Source organism: Meles meles, chromosome 5 (genome assembly GCF_922984935.1).
Source record: "Meles meles chromosome 5, mMelMel3.1 paternal haplotype, whole genome shotgun sequence".
Taxonomy (NCBI): Eukaryota; Metazoa; Chordata; class Mammalia; order Carnivora; family Mustelidae; genus Meles; species Meles meles.
The window spans coordinates 114,177,663-114,193,873 of NC_060070.1; the positions used below are offsets into that span (position 1 = coordinate 114,177,663).

At 40.4% G+C, this 16,211-nt stretch overlaps 1 protein-coding gene and 1 non-coding gene across 2 annotated transcripts in view; one reads left to right on the forward strand and one right to left on the reverse strand.

Moving 5' to 3' along the window:
* The window catches only part of COL19A1 (collagen type XIX alpha 1 chain), a 314,993-nt gene that overhangs the window by 281,133 nt on the left and 17,649 nt on the right, over nucleotides 1-16,211 (forward strand). The window contains exons 41-47 of the mRNA XM_046006085.1: nucleotides 2,639-2,683; nucleotides 5,132-5,176; nucleotides 5,270-5,332; nucleotides 9,298-9,333; nucleotides 9,470-9,514; nucleotides 12,144-12,314; nucleotides 14,032-14,098. Of these exons, the coding sequence (XP_045862041.1) occupies nucleotides 2,639-2,683; nucleotides 5,132-5,176; nucleotides 5,270-5,332; nucleotides 9,298-9,333; nucleotides 9,470-9,514; nucleotides 12,144-12,314; nucleotides 14,032-14,098 (472 nt within the window). The remainder of the gene's footprint in view (nucleotides 1-2,638; nucleotides 2,684-5,131; nucleotides 5,177-5,269; nucleotides 5,333-9,297; nucleotides 9,334-9,469; nucleotides 9,515-12,143; nucleotides 12,315-14,031; nucleotides 14,099-16,211) is intronic.
* Nucleotides 15,841-15,966, reverse strand: LOC123942933. The gene has a single exon (XR_006818555.1). It is a non-coding gene; the product is annotated as a small nucleolar RNA SNORA32 (small nucleolar RNA).

Genomic DNA, 16,211 nt, shown 5'->3' on the forward strand with positions numbered 1-16,211 from the left:
GTAGGAGCAACTGTTGGATTTAAATGGATTTAAGAGAGAATAAGAAAAAAAGAATTAGAGATAGCAAGTACAGTATAAACAATGGCCAAGGAGTTTTGCTGCAAAGGAAAGCAAAGAAATGGGAAGGTGACTGCTGGAGGAAGTAGGGTGGGTAAGGATTTATAAAATGGATTTTAGAAATGGACCTTAGAATTAGTTGTATGCTAAAGGAATGATCTGGTAGAATGGGGTAGGGGAGTGATGATACAGGAAGAAAGGGGAGAATTGTTGGAATGACATCTTCACATTGCTAAGAGAAAATGGGAACCGGTATATAAATGGAGGGTATGGCTTCAGAGAACAGCCTGGATAGTTCATCTATAATAACAGGTGGAAAAACAGAGCGTAGGGGTACAGACACTAATACACAGGAAGAATAATTGGTTGGGGTCTATAGATGTTCTTTTCTGGTTGCTGAAATTTTCTCAGAGATGGAGGAAGAAGATCATCATCTGAGAGTGATTAGGAAGAAGAGGTAGGAGATCTAAGGCGAAGGTCTTCTAAAAGAGAGGGAGAGTCCTGGGGCCACAGACTGGGATGACTGGGCAGCCCCAGGACACCCCTGAGGTTCATGGGTATAAACTGAAGTGAGACCAGTCAGGGAGATCTTCTCCAGCGTGTACACTCAAGTAAAGACATAGATTTAAACAAAGTTCCAGTTTTGACAGGTGAGTACTAAAAGCAAGAATGGGCCGAGAGAGTCAATGGTGTACTCAAAGGAGTCATTAAAACAAGTGACCATGGAATTTAAACTAAATAAATAAGGTAGAGAGGCCATTTAGAGAGTTGAAAGATGATGGAAGGTGTGTTCAATGGATTAGAGGTGTTGATAGCATCAAAAGTGTGAGAATCCAAGGTACTTATGGGAGTGAATTAAAACTATGGTGGCCCAATATCAGAACACATGAAACTGAGTTTATGGAGGGGAAGGAATTATGGTTACTGATAAGGTCTCCAGTATAACAACGGGAATAAGAATCATTAGAGGAGAATGGTTGAAAGAACTGCGAGGCCTGAACTTTGGAAGGACTATATTGTCCAAGAGAAGGTTTCTTACTATTAATATTAAACTTTACCAGATATACAAGAGTTTCCACTGAATAAAAAGTTCCAATATATTCATTTTGGGGGTTAAAATCCCATAATTTAAGAGGAGCCAGAGTAAAACTGACAGGAATTACCTGTGTGTACTGTTTGTCCTCTATTCTATTAGTTCTTTTTCTATTTATCTAAGGATATGCTTTATAAAGATACTACTTCTATTTATATGTTAGAGTTTATCTTCTAGCTGGCCTGACCTTTCATTTCCATGTTTGATCTCATAGTATATAGAAACATAACATTTATGTAGTCAAATATCAAACAATTTTTCTCTATGTTTTCTTATTTTGTTTTTATGCATTAATTTCTTTTTATTCTTATTGTCAACCAAAATCAGGTAGTCACTTCATATTTTCTTCTAATTCTTTTATAGTTCATAATATTTTGTTTTTTACATAACCTATATGGGATTTACATGGACTATAATATAAAGAGAGGAATTAAACTCTTTTCAAGGAAATTACTCAATTATTAGTACTATATTTTGAATAATACTTCCCTTTCTTTACTAAAATCCTATTATAGATGTTGGCCTATGATTATATTGCATTTTTATATTGCATTGATATACTGCTTAATCTTATGCCAATATTCCATTATTTTAATTGTTATAGCTTTGTTATATGTTCAGATACTGGTATTGCTAATCTCTGTATTATTCTTCTTTTAATTTTTTTCTTTTATCTTCGCATTTATTCATTATCCAGGGTGGACTTTAATATCACCTGGTCAAGCTGCAATTTCATAAGAATTGCATTAAATTTATAAATTAGTCTGGGTAGCAATGACACCATTACAACCTTGTCTTGCTCTCCAAGAACAAAACATATCTCTTCCTTTAATCAAGTCTTCTTTTATGTCCCTGAGTGAAGTTACGACATTTTTTAATGTAGGTTCAGCTCAACAGAAGTTGCCATTTTATTATCCCGTATGTAATCATTAGCACTTTTAGCATCATCAGCTCTATCTAAAATACTACATTGCCTTTGGAAAAAGAGTTGTGTCACTCTCCTATTCAGAGGAATTGAAGGGATATTCTGATGGCCTAATGAGGAGAACTACAAAATCCCTTGTTGTAAATATCTTATTCCAACCCTACATCGAATAAGACAAGTGTCGGAAAAGCTTTTTAGAAAACGTTCAATGTGCTTTTCTTTTTTAAGTATTGGTAATGGATTACTTTTGGAATAAAAATACTGTTTGGACTAATCTTAGCTATAAGTATGTATGGAGTCCTATTAAAAATAGGTCACAGAAATGATAACCTGAATGCTTATTTTCATTAAGATTATTATTTGCTTTCATTTTTGGGGGGAAAAAAAGCTTTAACAAATTCAGTTAGCTACTAATTTTTATTTTCCCATCTGATGATACTGATAACACTTATCAACACCAAAGAAAAGCTTCACCAAATCCAAATACTCATTTGAGCATTAATTTTATAGACAAAGATTTTATCGATATCATCATAAGCAGTGACTTTTTTAAATCCCAACAGGGGGATCGAGGCCCAGCAGGCCCCCCAGGAATAGCTGGAATATCGGTGAGTCCAGACTATCTCACATTATTTTCACAAGGAAGCAGTCAATCTGTGGCTAGGGATCAAGAAGAGGTAGGGAGCACATAGTAGCTCTTATGACAATAGGTTCTAGAAACATCCAGTTAAAAAAAATAAAACCACCTTGTCCCTATTTATCCTCAAGAATTCTCCTTTCTTTTTTATTTTTTAAAATTTTTTATTTATTTTAAAGAGGGAGGGAGAGAGAGAGGGAAGGGGCAGAGGGAGAGAATCTCAAGCAGCCTCCCCACTGAGTACAGAGCCAAGCATGGAGCCCAGTATGGGCTTGATCCCATGACCCTAGGATCGTAACCTGAGCTGTAATCAAGAGTCCGACACTTCACTGACTGCACCACCCAGGCACCCCGAGACTGTTCCTTTCTTTATGTTCACCTCTTTCTTTATGATCTTTTCCTTTTTTCCCCCAGCTTCCTTAATGAGGGGAGGAGATGCCCAGTTAATTACAAGTGCCAATACGTTAATACACCAGCCCAACTTTGAGAAGCTAGTTTTGTTTCTCTGTTCTTGTCATATGTAAGGTTTCTTGGCCCCCAAAAGACAAAGCTCTTATCCTTAGGCATGTACTTCAAGTTCTTGCTATTAAGCTGCAATCTGCCTGAGTTTTCCCTTGGCCTGGTGTTATTAACAAATCTTTACTGCTGCTAATGTTTCCTCATAAACTAGCCCTTCCAGACTCTCAATCATTTTTGTTGCTCTCTGGTGTCAAATGTTTTAATCTCATCAAGGTCTTTTCAAATGAATAGGAAGTACTCCAGGAAAGGTTGAAATCATTTCTCTGAGCCCTAGGGATCATTCTGATCTTCATTCATGGTGCTCTAATTAAAATTTTGTGGCCATGCTTTATGAATAAGAGCCCACTTATCCTTTTGTTCAGTGCCCCTGCAGGGTAGGCCCAGGGTAGGAATGTCAGTGGAAACTATGTGCTTGAATCATAGGAACACCGGATAAGAAAGGGCTCTATCGTCCCACTCACCACCACCCACTGACATCTACTGACACCCAGCACCACCCAGAGCATCCACCACTCTCTACCGCCATCCACCACCACCCATCACTCCATCCTTTAAAAGGCCAGTAGCCACTCTCTTTTACTCTGTGTAGATATTAAGCCTAAGAACAAAAATTCAAAGCCCATCCCTAGTCTGTAGAAAAACATCCTTTGTTGAGGATGAATCCCCTTATTTAGTGGTTCTATCCCTTTCTAGTATTTTCAAGCCCATCCAGAGATTTCTCCAGGGCTTGTTTCTCCTGCTTCTTTCCAGGATGACACAAGGGTAGACAGGAGGAGGTGTCTGTGAGTGCTGGCAATGAGATGAGGCCTTCAGTCAGCGTGCTGTCCCCCAGGTTTTCCAAGGTCCCCCCAACCTTTGAGATTTCTGTTGTCTGCTACCAATGTCCCTGATCCCTTTGTCTCAGATCTCAAAGCCTAGGCACTCTCCCCGTTGTGTCCTATGCCAAGCCCACGTGGGACATTAGCCTTCCACTCTAACATGTCCCCCCACTTGGGCCCACAGGAGATTCGGGAGTTTCTGTTTGTACACACAGGCTCTGGGGAACCAGGGCTGCTCTATCAGGCCTTGTGTCTGTCTAGCTTCACCACTCAGCCATGTCTGAACCTGCGAGGGGAGCTCCTTCCAGAGTTCTGGACAGCAAGAGGAGTAAAGAAAGGGTCCTTCCTTTTTCAGATTCTCTCTTAGGAAACCTATTAGGGTTTCTGCAGCCTTGGCCCCATGCCTATATTCCTGTGTTATTTGTTTTTCTGTCCATGTTAAGTCCAAGGGACAGAAGGGGCTTCCTTCTTTAAGCTTGATCTGGACACTTTGGCACTTCTCACTTCTGGGCTCTAATGGACCATCTTCCTCTCTTGTCCCTCCCAGTGGCCTCTCTACCCAACACTTCTCTGTTGTCAGTCCTCCAAGCCATAATGTGTTGGAATAAATCAGTCTTGTCCCCTTCCTTTCAACCAAACATGGCTTTTCAAGTCAAACATGGTATTTCTTCAGGCTATTATGAACTTAGAAACCCTCTTATGAGACACAAAATCTAGGATAGACTTCTTTGACCCTATGAGCCCTCCCTCCAAAGTCGAGAAGAGCTGCTGATCAAATAGGCACTAGAGGGATTTCCAGTAATGAGGATACGTTTGTTTCATATTTTCAAAAATAGTATCGTCCCCTCCCACCTGTCTGCGATACACATGTGTGTATGTTCAGAGAACTGCATTCTAGTCCTTACCTTGGAGCCTCCAGAGTCAAGTATATGTCCCCACAGACTCTATCCCATTAAGAATGCCATTTCAGTATATAAAGCCGCAGGCCTGGCAGCACCTTCAATTCACAGGCAGGGAGGGGAAGCACATGGCCTCATGCCGTAATTTGGCTCCTAATGTTTCTCCTTGCTTTGATTTCCCAGGGAAAACCTGGAGCCCCAGGCCCTCCGGGAGTCCCAGGGGAACCGGTGAGTTTCCAGCCACTTACTTCACAGTTGTACTTGCATGCAGTTCCAGAGCTTTCTTCGGCAGCTAATATTTGTCTGTGGATATGCCTATAGGGTGACAGAGGGCCTGTTGGAGATATAGGTTTCCCTGGACCAGAAGGACCCTCCGGAAGGCCAGTAAGTACTTATTACTATTTAAAAATTGCCAGTTTGAGAAATATTCCAAACACTGTCTTGTCTCTTATCTCTTATCCAATCACTGTCCTATCTCCTTGGAAAATCTGATGTTTGTAGTTTCTAAAGAAGTAAGAGCAAGTTCCACAAATGGGTCTTTGGGGGTATGGTTCTCCCTGAATGTCCCCGCTCTGCATGAGGTATCTTTCAGTCTTAAACAATGATGGAAAAAAGTGAGACTTTGTTTGGTTGTTTGAAGTGTCAGGAGATTAGACTCATTATTTCTTAAGTCTGATGTTCTCCTAGTTAAAAAACAAAATGGCCTTTAACATCCTAAAATAGAAAAAACCTGAAGACACAGATGTAACTCCTGGAGGCCAAGCTAAGAACTGAAGGAGAAGCCATTTTCTCAGATTCCCTCCGTTATCTACGGACCTTGTTCTTCTACCTTCATAAATCATGCTTCTAAACATAGCACCCATTTGGTTCCTAAAAGAACTCTTGGATACTGACATATATTGCTATAACACGGTAATAATCATTCGTACTAATTCAGTTTACTTCAACACATATTCATTTCGTCGCTTCTGTTTGCTAAGGATGTGCTGGGCCATGAGGGAGGAGACAGAAAGATGAATGACATGCAGCCCTCTCTCAGGTTTACTCTTGATAGAACGTCACTGCTCCCTTCGCTTGTTTATTTGTGTGTGGGGCGGGAGTGCTATTAGGAGAAGGATGATACTGAAGGTGAACAAAGAGGCACAGAGTTCACAAGGCTGGGTCAATACCTCTGGGAAACCTCTGGGTCTGAGTGCTCCCTGGCCGCCCCCTCCTCAGAGAAGCAAAATAAAAATATAGGAAGCATATACAATTTAGAGTCAGAAAGATGTGGGTTTGAATTGTGACTCAAAGGGTTTTGTGAGTCGCTTAAGTAACATGACATATGGTACACATTGCCAGTGCCTGGCCCTGGGAGACACTCAAAAAATAGCTTCAATCTGGAAACCCACTGAAGCATTTGTAGTGGGGAAGGAAAATGACTGAAGTACATTCCAGAGTATCGCTCTGACCATTCTGTGGAGAGCGGACTGTAGGAAGCAGGATGGAAGCAGACAGAACAGTGAGGAAACGTCACCATAATCTCCATGAGAAATAGTGATGGGGAGAACAGGAGATCGTGAGGAGTAAGGGAGTTTAGGATGTACATCAAAGGGAGAGTCAGCAGGGGCGCCAGGGTGGCTCAGTGGGTTAAAGCCTCTGTCTTCAGCTCAGGTCATAATCCCGGGGTCCTGGGATCGAGCCCCGCATCGGGCTCTGTGCTCAGCAGGGAGCCTGCTTCCTCCTCTCTCTCTGCCTGCCTTTCTGCCTACTTGTGATCTCTGTCTGTGAAATAAATAAATAAAATCTTTAAAAAAAAAAAAAGGGGAGAGTCAGCAAATTCACTGATGGACTGGAAGTGGAATGTGAGATAGAGATAAGTCAAAGCTGTGGCGTGGGGTCTGAGCTGCCATGCCACACTGGTGCTTTTGGGGAGATGGGAACTAGTGGAGGTGGGTAGGTTTGGGAGGAAAAATCAAGAATTCTCTGCGGTGGACACATTCAACTTCAAGCACTCATAGACATCCATTGGAAATGTCAAGTAAGCGGTAGATACGCGTATCTTGAATTAATGGAGAGGTCAGGACTGGAGAGACTGATTTGGGTATTTAAACTTGAGTCTGAATGAAATGTAGTCCCTGTGGATTGGGAGGGAAGAAAACATTTCAACTGTTAGGAAAAAGACCCAGAAAAGACCACCTAAGAAGGTGCAGCTGGTAAGATATGAAGGAATCCAGGTGAATGAGGTTTCCTGGATGTTGAGGGAACTAAGTGTTTTAAAACAGAGAAAGGATGAATCTAGATAAATCATGTGAGAGCTGACAGTTCTGCACTGGGTTTAGAAATGTGGTGGTCCTTGGTGGGAGAGGTTGCAGCACGCTTGCATGTTCGTAAGAATGATCCAGTCGAGAGGGGAAGTTTTGATGATACCATGGGAGGGGAGATAAATTTGAGTAAGGGGAGAACACTGGTATTCCATTCAGAAATGAAAATCAGCCTTCACAAGGAACAGGGGCAGCTCATCCTTCTCACCAGGAGGAAGGGAACAGGCAGACATTGGTGTACAAATGTGGACAAATGTGTGTAGGTTGGATCTATAGGAGAGATCTTTCTCTCCTATGTATTTTCTCAGTGGGAGAAGAATCGAGGTCATTGGGTGTAAGGAATCAGGTGGTGATGCTGGAGATCTGAAGACAGGAGAATCTGTGAAAGAATACTTCGGGAGAGAAGGAGAGGGAGTTGAATCAGGAAATCCATGATAGCCTGATAATACAGAGGGGATACTTGCACTCTGCCTTCGTTCATTTAGTTAGGAACAAGTGAGCAACGACATGCATTTTTCTTCAACCACAGCCAGCTGCTCAGACGCAGACATGTGATAGACAAAAGGCTGCTTACACCCAGGCGTGGAGTTCTTCCAGATAAGTGAGATGAGGGAGGGAAAAACAAATCCATGCAGGTTATTCTAAAAATCTCTAAAAGCAGTACTTGTCTAGGGGAAGCAAGTTAATAACACCTTTACATACAAAGGAGAACACACGTGATAGTGTTTGATGAATTACAAAAGACCAAAAAAGAAAAAAAACAAAAACAAAAGAAAGACTGTGTGATTTCTTTACTTACATTGTTACCAAAAGCATGAATTACATTTTAACACTAGATATATCTTCTTTTATTCAAGTGATACAGCTGGGTTGTGTCATCCCTTCCCCCACATCCTCTCCTTAATCAGCTTTATCTTTGTTGCCTGTGTTTCTGGATGTAATAAATTCTTTGAACCACACACTGCAGGTAACGTGTTCTTAGTTAAAGTACCCTACATAATTCCCAGATGTTTCAGAGACGTTGGGGGACTTTGGTTGGGTTATCAGCTGTGACGGATTTTAGTGTAATTTACAGCAGTGAAAACATGTGCTTGTCTGCAGTTCCATCCTCATAAAATCCATTCCAGCACAACAAAACTCTCCTAGGCTTTTCAGAGGAACATGTCCATGTAATTGCCTGCTAGCTAAGAAATCATTTCCCTCACCTTGATCTCTTTCTTCAAACCAAATCTCAAAAACACATCTGCTATTGAACTCTAGGTATTTGATTTGACCCCAAGTGCTTTTCCTTCTGACATCTCCCAGCCACAAATTTTCTCTGTCTTATAAATCTCTGAGTAGGGGGTTTTATTTCCACCTCCAGGACAGCCTTGTAAAGTTTGGGAAACTTCCAGTTTACTAATAAAAAAAAAACCCAAAACACTACTTAATGCTCTCAAAAACCATGATTACAGATTTCCTACTTTTCTTTCATATTCTCCCACTGAAAAATAACAAATTGTTCTCTGACTGACAGTTTATTTCAGAGGAGGATCGTGCTCTGGCCATGTTGTGAAATTTCCCCAGCAGCAACTGAGACCATTTACTGAGAATGACTCTCTGTGCTAGAAAATTGTTGGGCGGTAACAATAATTGTCACCCACCAGGCACCCAGCACCACAGGCCACATTATTTTTCAGATTGTACCTAAAAGAATAAGTAAGGAAAATAACCCCATTGACTATTTACAGTGACTGGGGCATTTTCTGTTGCTCTACCAAATCCTGAGTTTTCAAATGATGACTTCATCCTCACTTTATAAGGAAAGAAGCAGATGCTATTAGGAGTCAGTAAATTACCTGAAGTCAATGGAACTCGTCAGTGACAGAGCCCAAATTTGAACTCTGGACCATCTACTCTCTCAACCTCGTTTTCTGTTTCACCCCACTCCCTCACCAAAAGAGCAGAAACGTGATGATTAGGTCCTCAAAACTTTACCCTTTTATTGTGTTTAACTATGTCTGCCAATGTAGAATTAGGAATATTGATCATCTTCTGTCTTTATAGGGAATAAATGGAAAAGACGGATTGCCCGGTGCTCAGGTATGGAAAATACCACTTCAGATAAACATTCTCATGCAAAACCTCATTTGCAGTACCTGTCAAAATTCTTGACTAAGCAGGTTGGGGAAAAATCTTGGCAAGCAGTGATTTTTTAGTGTTGACATTTGTTTTTCAGGGTGTCATGGGTAAACCTGGAGATAGAGGCCCCAAAGGAGAACGTGTATGTATATTACTCTTCTGATCATGATTTAAGCCTGGCTGCTGCAGCTACCTCATCCTTTCAGTTACACAATATGTGCGTGGATCCCTGCAAATCTCCCAGTATGACACGTTTAGGGTGTATGCGATCCAAGGTCTCTTCTAGGCATAAAACAGGCCCATTGAAGGACCCCGAAGCAGGTCATATGGCAGGTACACTTACAACAATGACCTTTCTTCAGAACTAAGTCTAGTGTGCTATTCCACTTTGGAAAGCTTTGATCCTCCTGTCTCGGACACATATTCCTATGATAGCGATCACCCATTTTCTTGTTCCTTAGAGTAGGGTTTCTCAACCTCAGCACCATTGATGTTTGGAGTGGACAGTTCTTTGCTGTGAGTGTCCACCCTGGGTACTGTAGGATGTTTCATAGCATCCCTGGCATCTAGCCAGCAGATCAGTGCCGCCATCTTCCCTCCGGTTGAGACAACCAAGAATGTCTCCAGACATCACCTTCTGGGAACCAGAGTGGCCCTTGTTGAGAACCCCTGATCTCATGGAATATGAAGTCGAGTGGGGGGGGGGATGTGGAGAGGTAGAGCAGTGGAAAGTGGAACCAAACACACAGAGCAATGAGTCATGCCAATTCTGTCATATACTTTCACTGGAATTGGTTTGGTTGTTGGTATTGTTCCAACTTCTCATTATTTTCTTTAGTGAACCTTAATGTTTTCTAGAGAGTTGGAGTTAGTCCACTGCAAAGATTCAAGCATTATAATTCAGTGAAATTCCTGGGTGGGTTGCTAGAATGTTGCATATGTGTGTTTGTGTACTGGTGTCTAGTTTACTCGTTTTTACTTATTACACAAGTAATTCATGATAACTGAAGGTCCTATGAAAACAGAGATAATATAAGTAAAAAAGAAAGAAAAAAGTCTATGTTATGCCCCTGCATAGAGATAAGGATTCTTAAATTTGTACAAATACGATTTTGGACATATTTCTATTTCTCTCTTATATATAATATATATATATACTTAATGTATTGATGCAAAAGAATATATGCTCTTCCAAAAATGTGTTCAGACTGTTTTGTAAATGATTTTTTTCACCTAACAGTATATAATGACCATCTTTCCGTGTCAGTCAATACAGATCTGCACATGACTTTTAGTGGCTATATGTTATTCCACTGTTTGGGTATACCTTACTTCACTTTCCCAGTCTCCTTTTTCTGGATATTTAGGTTCTTTCCAGTTTTCATAACAATAAACATCACTGTAATGAACATCCTGATGCCTAAATTATAAAGCAAGCTGAAGACTGTGATTATTCTGCACGTGATCACAGTATTGATCCGCATGTGCCAGTACTTCTTTTCTTTATTGTTTTCTTAATCTCACTCATCTCAGGTATTTCCCCAAATGTGAGTTGATACACCTGTATGCAGATATATTTTTATAACTAAGAGAGTAACGTTGAAATTAGGTCCATCTGCTTTTTCTTCTTTCTACATGGCTTCTTTCTACACCTCGTCATTCCAGGATCAAATAGATCCCTATAATTGTTCATCTGTTTTCATTACTTTTTTTAAATCGACAGAAATGGAGTTGGGCCCTTTGCATGGTAGTCCAAATAAGAGTAACACAATGAAATACACGGCAGCCTCAGTGTCCCATCCCATCATATCTGGTGTGGTCATCACCTGGCATTGGGGAACGGAGTATTTGGAATATCTCTAACTGAAACGTGCTATGGTACATATATAACCCTCTCTCCTGATGCCCCCCCATCCTCTAATGCACAAACACATGCAATACTAGACACCTTGCTGAATAAGTCAGCGTTAAATAAACTTCTTACCACAGTCAAGCCACCTAATACTATCTTATACCTAATTTACTATGGCACTTTACTCATTGAATTTTCTCGTAGGTCATTTATTTATTAAGTATATGATCTCAGTGATGACCCTCCACCCCAAGCACCTGCTCCAAACTTTTTCAAAGGTTCTCCTTTCTCATCTTTCCCAGTTGTTTATCTTTGGGACAGAGCGTGTATGCACACACACACACACACACACACACACACACACTCGCACACACTCGCACACCTGTAAAACACAAATAAAGAAACAAACCCATAGAATCTAATAAAGATTCTGATAGAGGTAAAAGAAGAAGAAAAGCACATGATTTGGGAAGGATTTTGAGGGTCCTGAAGTTTTTACTTAGCGTAAAATCTTGGTGACCATCTTCATTCAAGTACAAAATCCTCTTGGCCTTCTTCCTTTATTATTGCCAAGGAGAACCAGACCTGAAGTGAGAGCTGCTGTTGACTTTCAAAAGTGTCATCATTCTAGACCAGCAATCAAGTACAACCAACATTGTCACTAGCTTTTTATGGAGTGCCTTCAACATGCCAGACATTGTTCTAAGGACTTGACTCATTCATTTCCAGCATCACCCTCCTTCATGGGTATTATTAATCTCTCCACTTTATGGGACAGGAATCTAGGGCACAGAGGTCTTAATTCTCTTATCTGAGGTGCCACAGCTAGCAAGTGCCAGTATGAATGCAGAACCTTTGCTCTTAACCACAGCTTACGTGTTCTAGAAGAGATCACTCTCACTAACTTCTTCCTTAACAGGGTGACCAGGGAATTCCAGGAGACAGAGGCCCACAGGGTGAACAGGGGAAACCAGGCCTTCCAGGCATGAAGGGAGCCATAGGTCCTGTGGGGCCACCCGGAAACAAGGGCTCCACAGGATCCCCCGGACACCAAGGCCCTCCAGGCAATCCAGGCATCCCAGGCACTCCAGTGAGTAGTGCCAAGAGCTCCAGCAGCTCCTGGCTAGCATTGACCTTATATCCCTTTGAAAGAAATCGGAATTCATCCCAGTGAAAGCAATCATAATCCTTTTAAAAGAAATAAAATGAACTTAAACTGATCTCCACAAGGGTAGCAATATCTCCCACTTATTTCAAGTTAATAGTACCAGACCCTCCGCTAAGTACTTCCTCTACATCACCTCCACAGAGGCTCGCAACTCAGAGGATCGGGGTCCTGCCGGCCTCACTTTGACGAATGCAAAAACTCAGAGTTGGCTTGTTCAGGGTCACACTTATTTAGTGGGTTAGACTCAGGTCTGACTGACTCCAAAGCCATGCTCTTAAATACCATCTATAATGTCTCCTACTCTACACAGACGACATATGTCTGTTTTACATGAAAACTCTGTTTGTTGAACATGAGAACCACAAACCTGTCCTGAGTGGTACTTTGATGTGGAAAACGGGCCAAGAAGGAGTGTTTGGTTAAGGAAGCCCATGTTATTATTAATACCCTCAGGAGGTGTGGTGGATGGCCATTCACAGAGGAACTTAATCAGAAAATGTCCTTGTCAGGGAGAAAGGTGGGTCCTGGAGTGGGGAGGGCGGGGGAGGGTGGGGCAAGGCGTTAAGGACACACTGACCTCAGATAATCAGCCAACACCAGATGGAGGGCCAACTGGGGCATTCCCACAATATTGAGATTCTTTAATTTTATCCACTCTCCCTAAGCTCTACTTGAATAAAGCCTGTATAATGAGTTCTCAGTGCTGTGTCAGTAATTGGTATTAGATGCATTAACTCGAGTTCATATGTCCCATATACCATGAAAATAAAATATTGAAAGAGCATTTTTGGAACTATACTGCCCTATAGAAATCATCATTTTATGAGCCCATCATATTGTCTTTAATGTCACACATATACACTTGGATAATAACCACTATAAAGAGAGGAGCAATAAAATACTTAGAAATCTTAATGATCGTGGAAAATAATAGCTCTCTTTTAAAAATATCAAGGTACTACAGTAAAATGTTACTATTATAAATGCTAGGTTCTCTCCCAAATTCATGTAGCTTCATTTGTTAAGGGGTTAAAAATTCAACTGATATCCCTTACCTACTTCCCTTTCTCATGTCCCATAACGTTTTCCATTAAAAAAGGAAAATTGCTTAATACAAATACACTCACAAAGTATAAATTACAGAATAAACTATACCATAAAAATGACTAAAACTTAGTAAGTAATAATCCAGCTTACTTGGAGTTCTCTCCCTTTAAAGATGCATAGTATCCTAGATACTGACTTCACCAGTGCCCAGGGATTGGTTAGAAGTTAAACTGTGCCTGGGATATTAATGTCCCGATAACACTGTTCAAGTTCTGTAACTTCAGAAAATGAAGTAATAGGAAATGTCTTTCCTAATCATATGAAGCCATGTCTCTCCGTTTAATAAGAAATATGTTCGAGTCACTGGTTATGATTCCAGCCCACGGCTTTTAAAGCAATTATGCACTTCAAGTTCTTCTCAGCATTTGATCAAAACAAAGATACTTATTGCTTAATAGAGCCAACTGCCAAAAGCATTTTGTTTGATAAATGTGTCTCCACGGAAGTTTCAAGTATGCACACCAACCCAGGATTTCTAGTCTTTATTCATTTGTGCCATGCTTAATTTTAAGACTTTTTCCTCCTTCTTTAGGCTGATGCGGTTTCATTGGAAGAAATAAAGAAGTATATTAATCAAGAGGTTCTAAGGATTTTTGAAGGTTAGATCTACTTAATAAACATTTCTGAATTTTCTCCAATTACCACCTCCCATCCACTGAAGGGGATCCCTTCAGCACTCTCTCAAAAGATGGCCAACAACGATGTTAAGAGGCAACCTATTTTATGAGGGGGGGATGGGGCATCTCGGTTGGATAGAAAATTCTTCCTTTCACTGAGTTAAACTTGCCTCTCTCTAACTCTCTCTCCTCATTCCTGGTCTGTTAAAATAGCATAGGTGAAGTATCTTTCTCTAGTCCCATGACAACCCTTACAATATTTTTCCATACCCATGGTACTCCTCCTGACTTTTCTCTTCTATGGTGCAAGTGTGTCTAGCCCGTCCTGTCACCACTCTTTTTAAATGACCCTCGTTCACCCAGGAGTATTTTGACCAAGGCAGAACACAGTGTGTTTTGATCTAGACCCGGGTCAACAAACTGCGGCCCACCAGCCAAATTCACTTGTGCCCAGTTTTTGTGAGGCCCATAAGCTGACAATGGTTTTTGCTTTTTGGGGGGGGAGGGTAGGGAGGAAGAGCATGTAGGAAGTACATTTTTAATAGTTTTTTTTTAACTCGAAAGAATATTTCATGACATGTGATAATGATCTGAAATTCAAATTTATTTCCATAAAGTTTTATTGGAGCATAGTCAGACTCATTCTTTTATGAATTTTCTCTGTCTGTTTTCATGCTAGGGTAGCAGAATTGACTAGTTGTCATGGGGATTGTATAGCCTGAAAATACTTAAATATTATCTGACCCTTTGCAAAGAAAGTTTCCTAACCCTTGATATAGACACTTCAGTAATGCTGCCTAAGATAGGATCCCTTAAAAAAAAAAAAGAAAAAAAAGCCTTCCTTGATTTTGATTTTCCAATTAACTAACAACCCTGGATCTTGTTGGCACAAACTTTTACAAATTAGGTGTTTCTCATTGAGCACTGTGTCCATTTTTAAAATCTAAGTGTATGATTTAATGTTTCTTCATCTTACATTTCAAAAGGTTTATGTTCACGCATTGTCCCAAACTGAAGTTATCTTGTGGAATGTTGTCTTATTTATTGTAGGGCAGGTGGGCTGACCCTCAGAACTTGGTGCCATTTCTGAATTTTATAATCATGTCATCATTCCATTGTGTTTAGAAATGTTGAAGGAAAAAGTCAAGAGTCAAGGGTTAGGCCTTTCTTACTGCCATTGCGTTTCTGCTCTTCACTGGTAAATTCTCGTAATCTATTGTTTCAGTGACCTCTGAATCCATATATACAGTTTTCGAAAATCCACTCCATATTTTTTTAAAGCCAATAAATTTTTATTTAAGGAGTTTTTACATGTGATTCCTCCCACTGCCAGTCACGGCTCATCACCATAGTTCCTCCAAAGTTAGAATCATAATCTTCAAAACAGCCCTTTTAAAAAGAACTTGATCAATCCACAGTCATCACTGTCACTCCTATATAACAGGAACATAAAGTAAGGTTCCATTTCCAGAGATGATCATGTAAACTGAAGCCAGCCTCGCTCTACTAAATCTATTGTATTACAAGTTGCATGGTTATTAACAATACGGAAGGAGTTAGCAAAAGACATCTCTTAGAGATCTAGGCATGCACTGTTCAGTATACTAGTCATGTATGTTCAGATGAGAATCTGAAATATGACCATTACCAAATCACGTATGGGTTGTGTTACATTTATACTGGACAGTGCTAATCTAGGCAATGGAAATAGAAAAAAGTTGGTAAAATGTTCCCAATAGGCTGAATGCTAGCAAAGTAGCAGAAAGAAAGAAAACCTAGTGGGAAAATCTTTTTATGGTCATGTCCACAGCAAATGAGAAACTGCATTCTCAAAGCCTTGGTAATGACTGTCCATATTTTTTTTTTATCTGTTCCCAAGATATCATGCCATTTTGTCAGATGACTTGCTAAGATCAAGATCACTCCCCTCAACTGTGAGCTTAATAAACGGGAATTTTTATCTTTAAAAAATGAATCCACATTGGCTCTCTTGGTTCCTGCTGCTTTAGCCTCCTCTCTTTGCTGAACTAAATATATATTATTGAATTTTACAAAGAATAAGATTACAAAATGCCCCAACTTCACCAGAACTCAT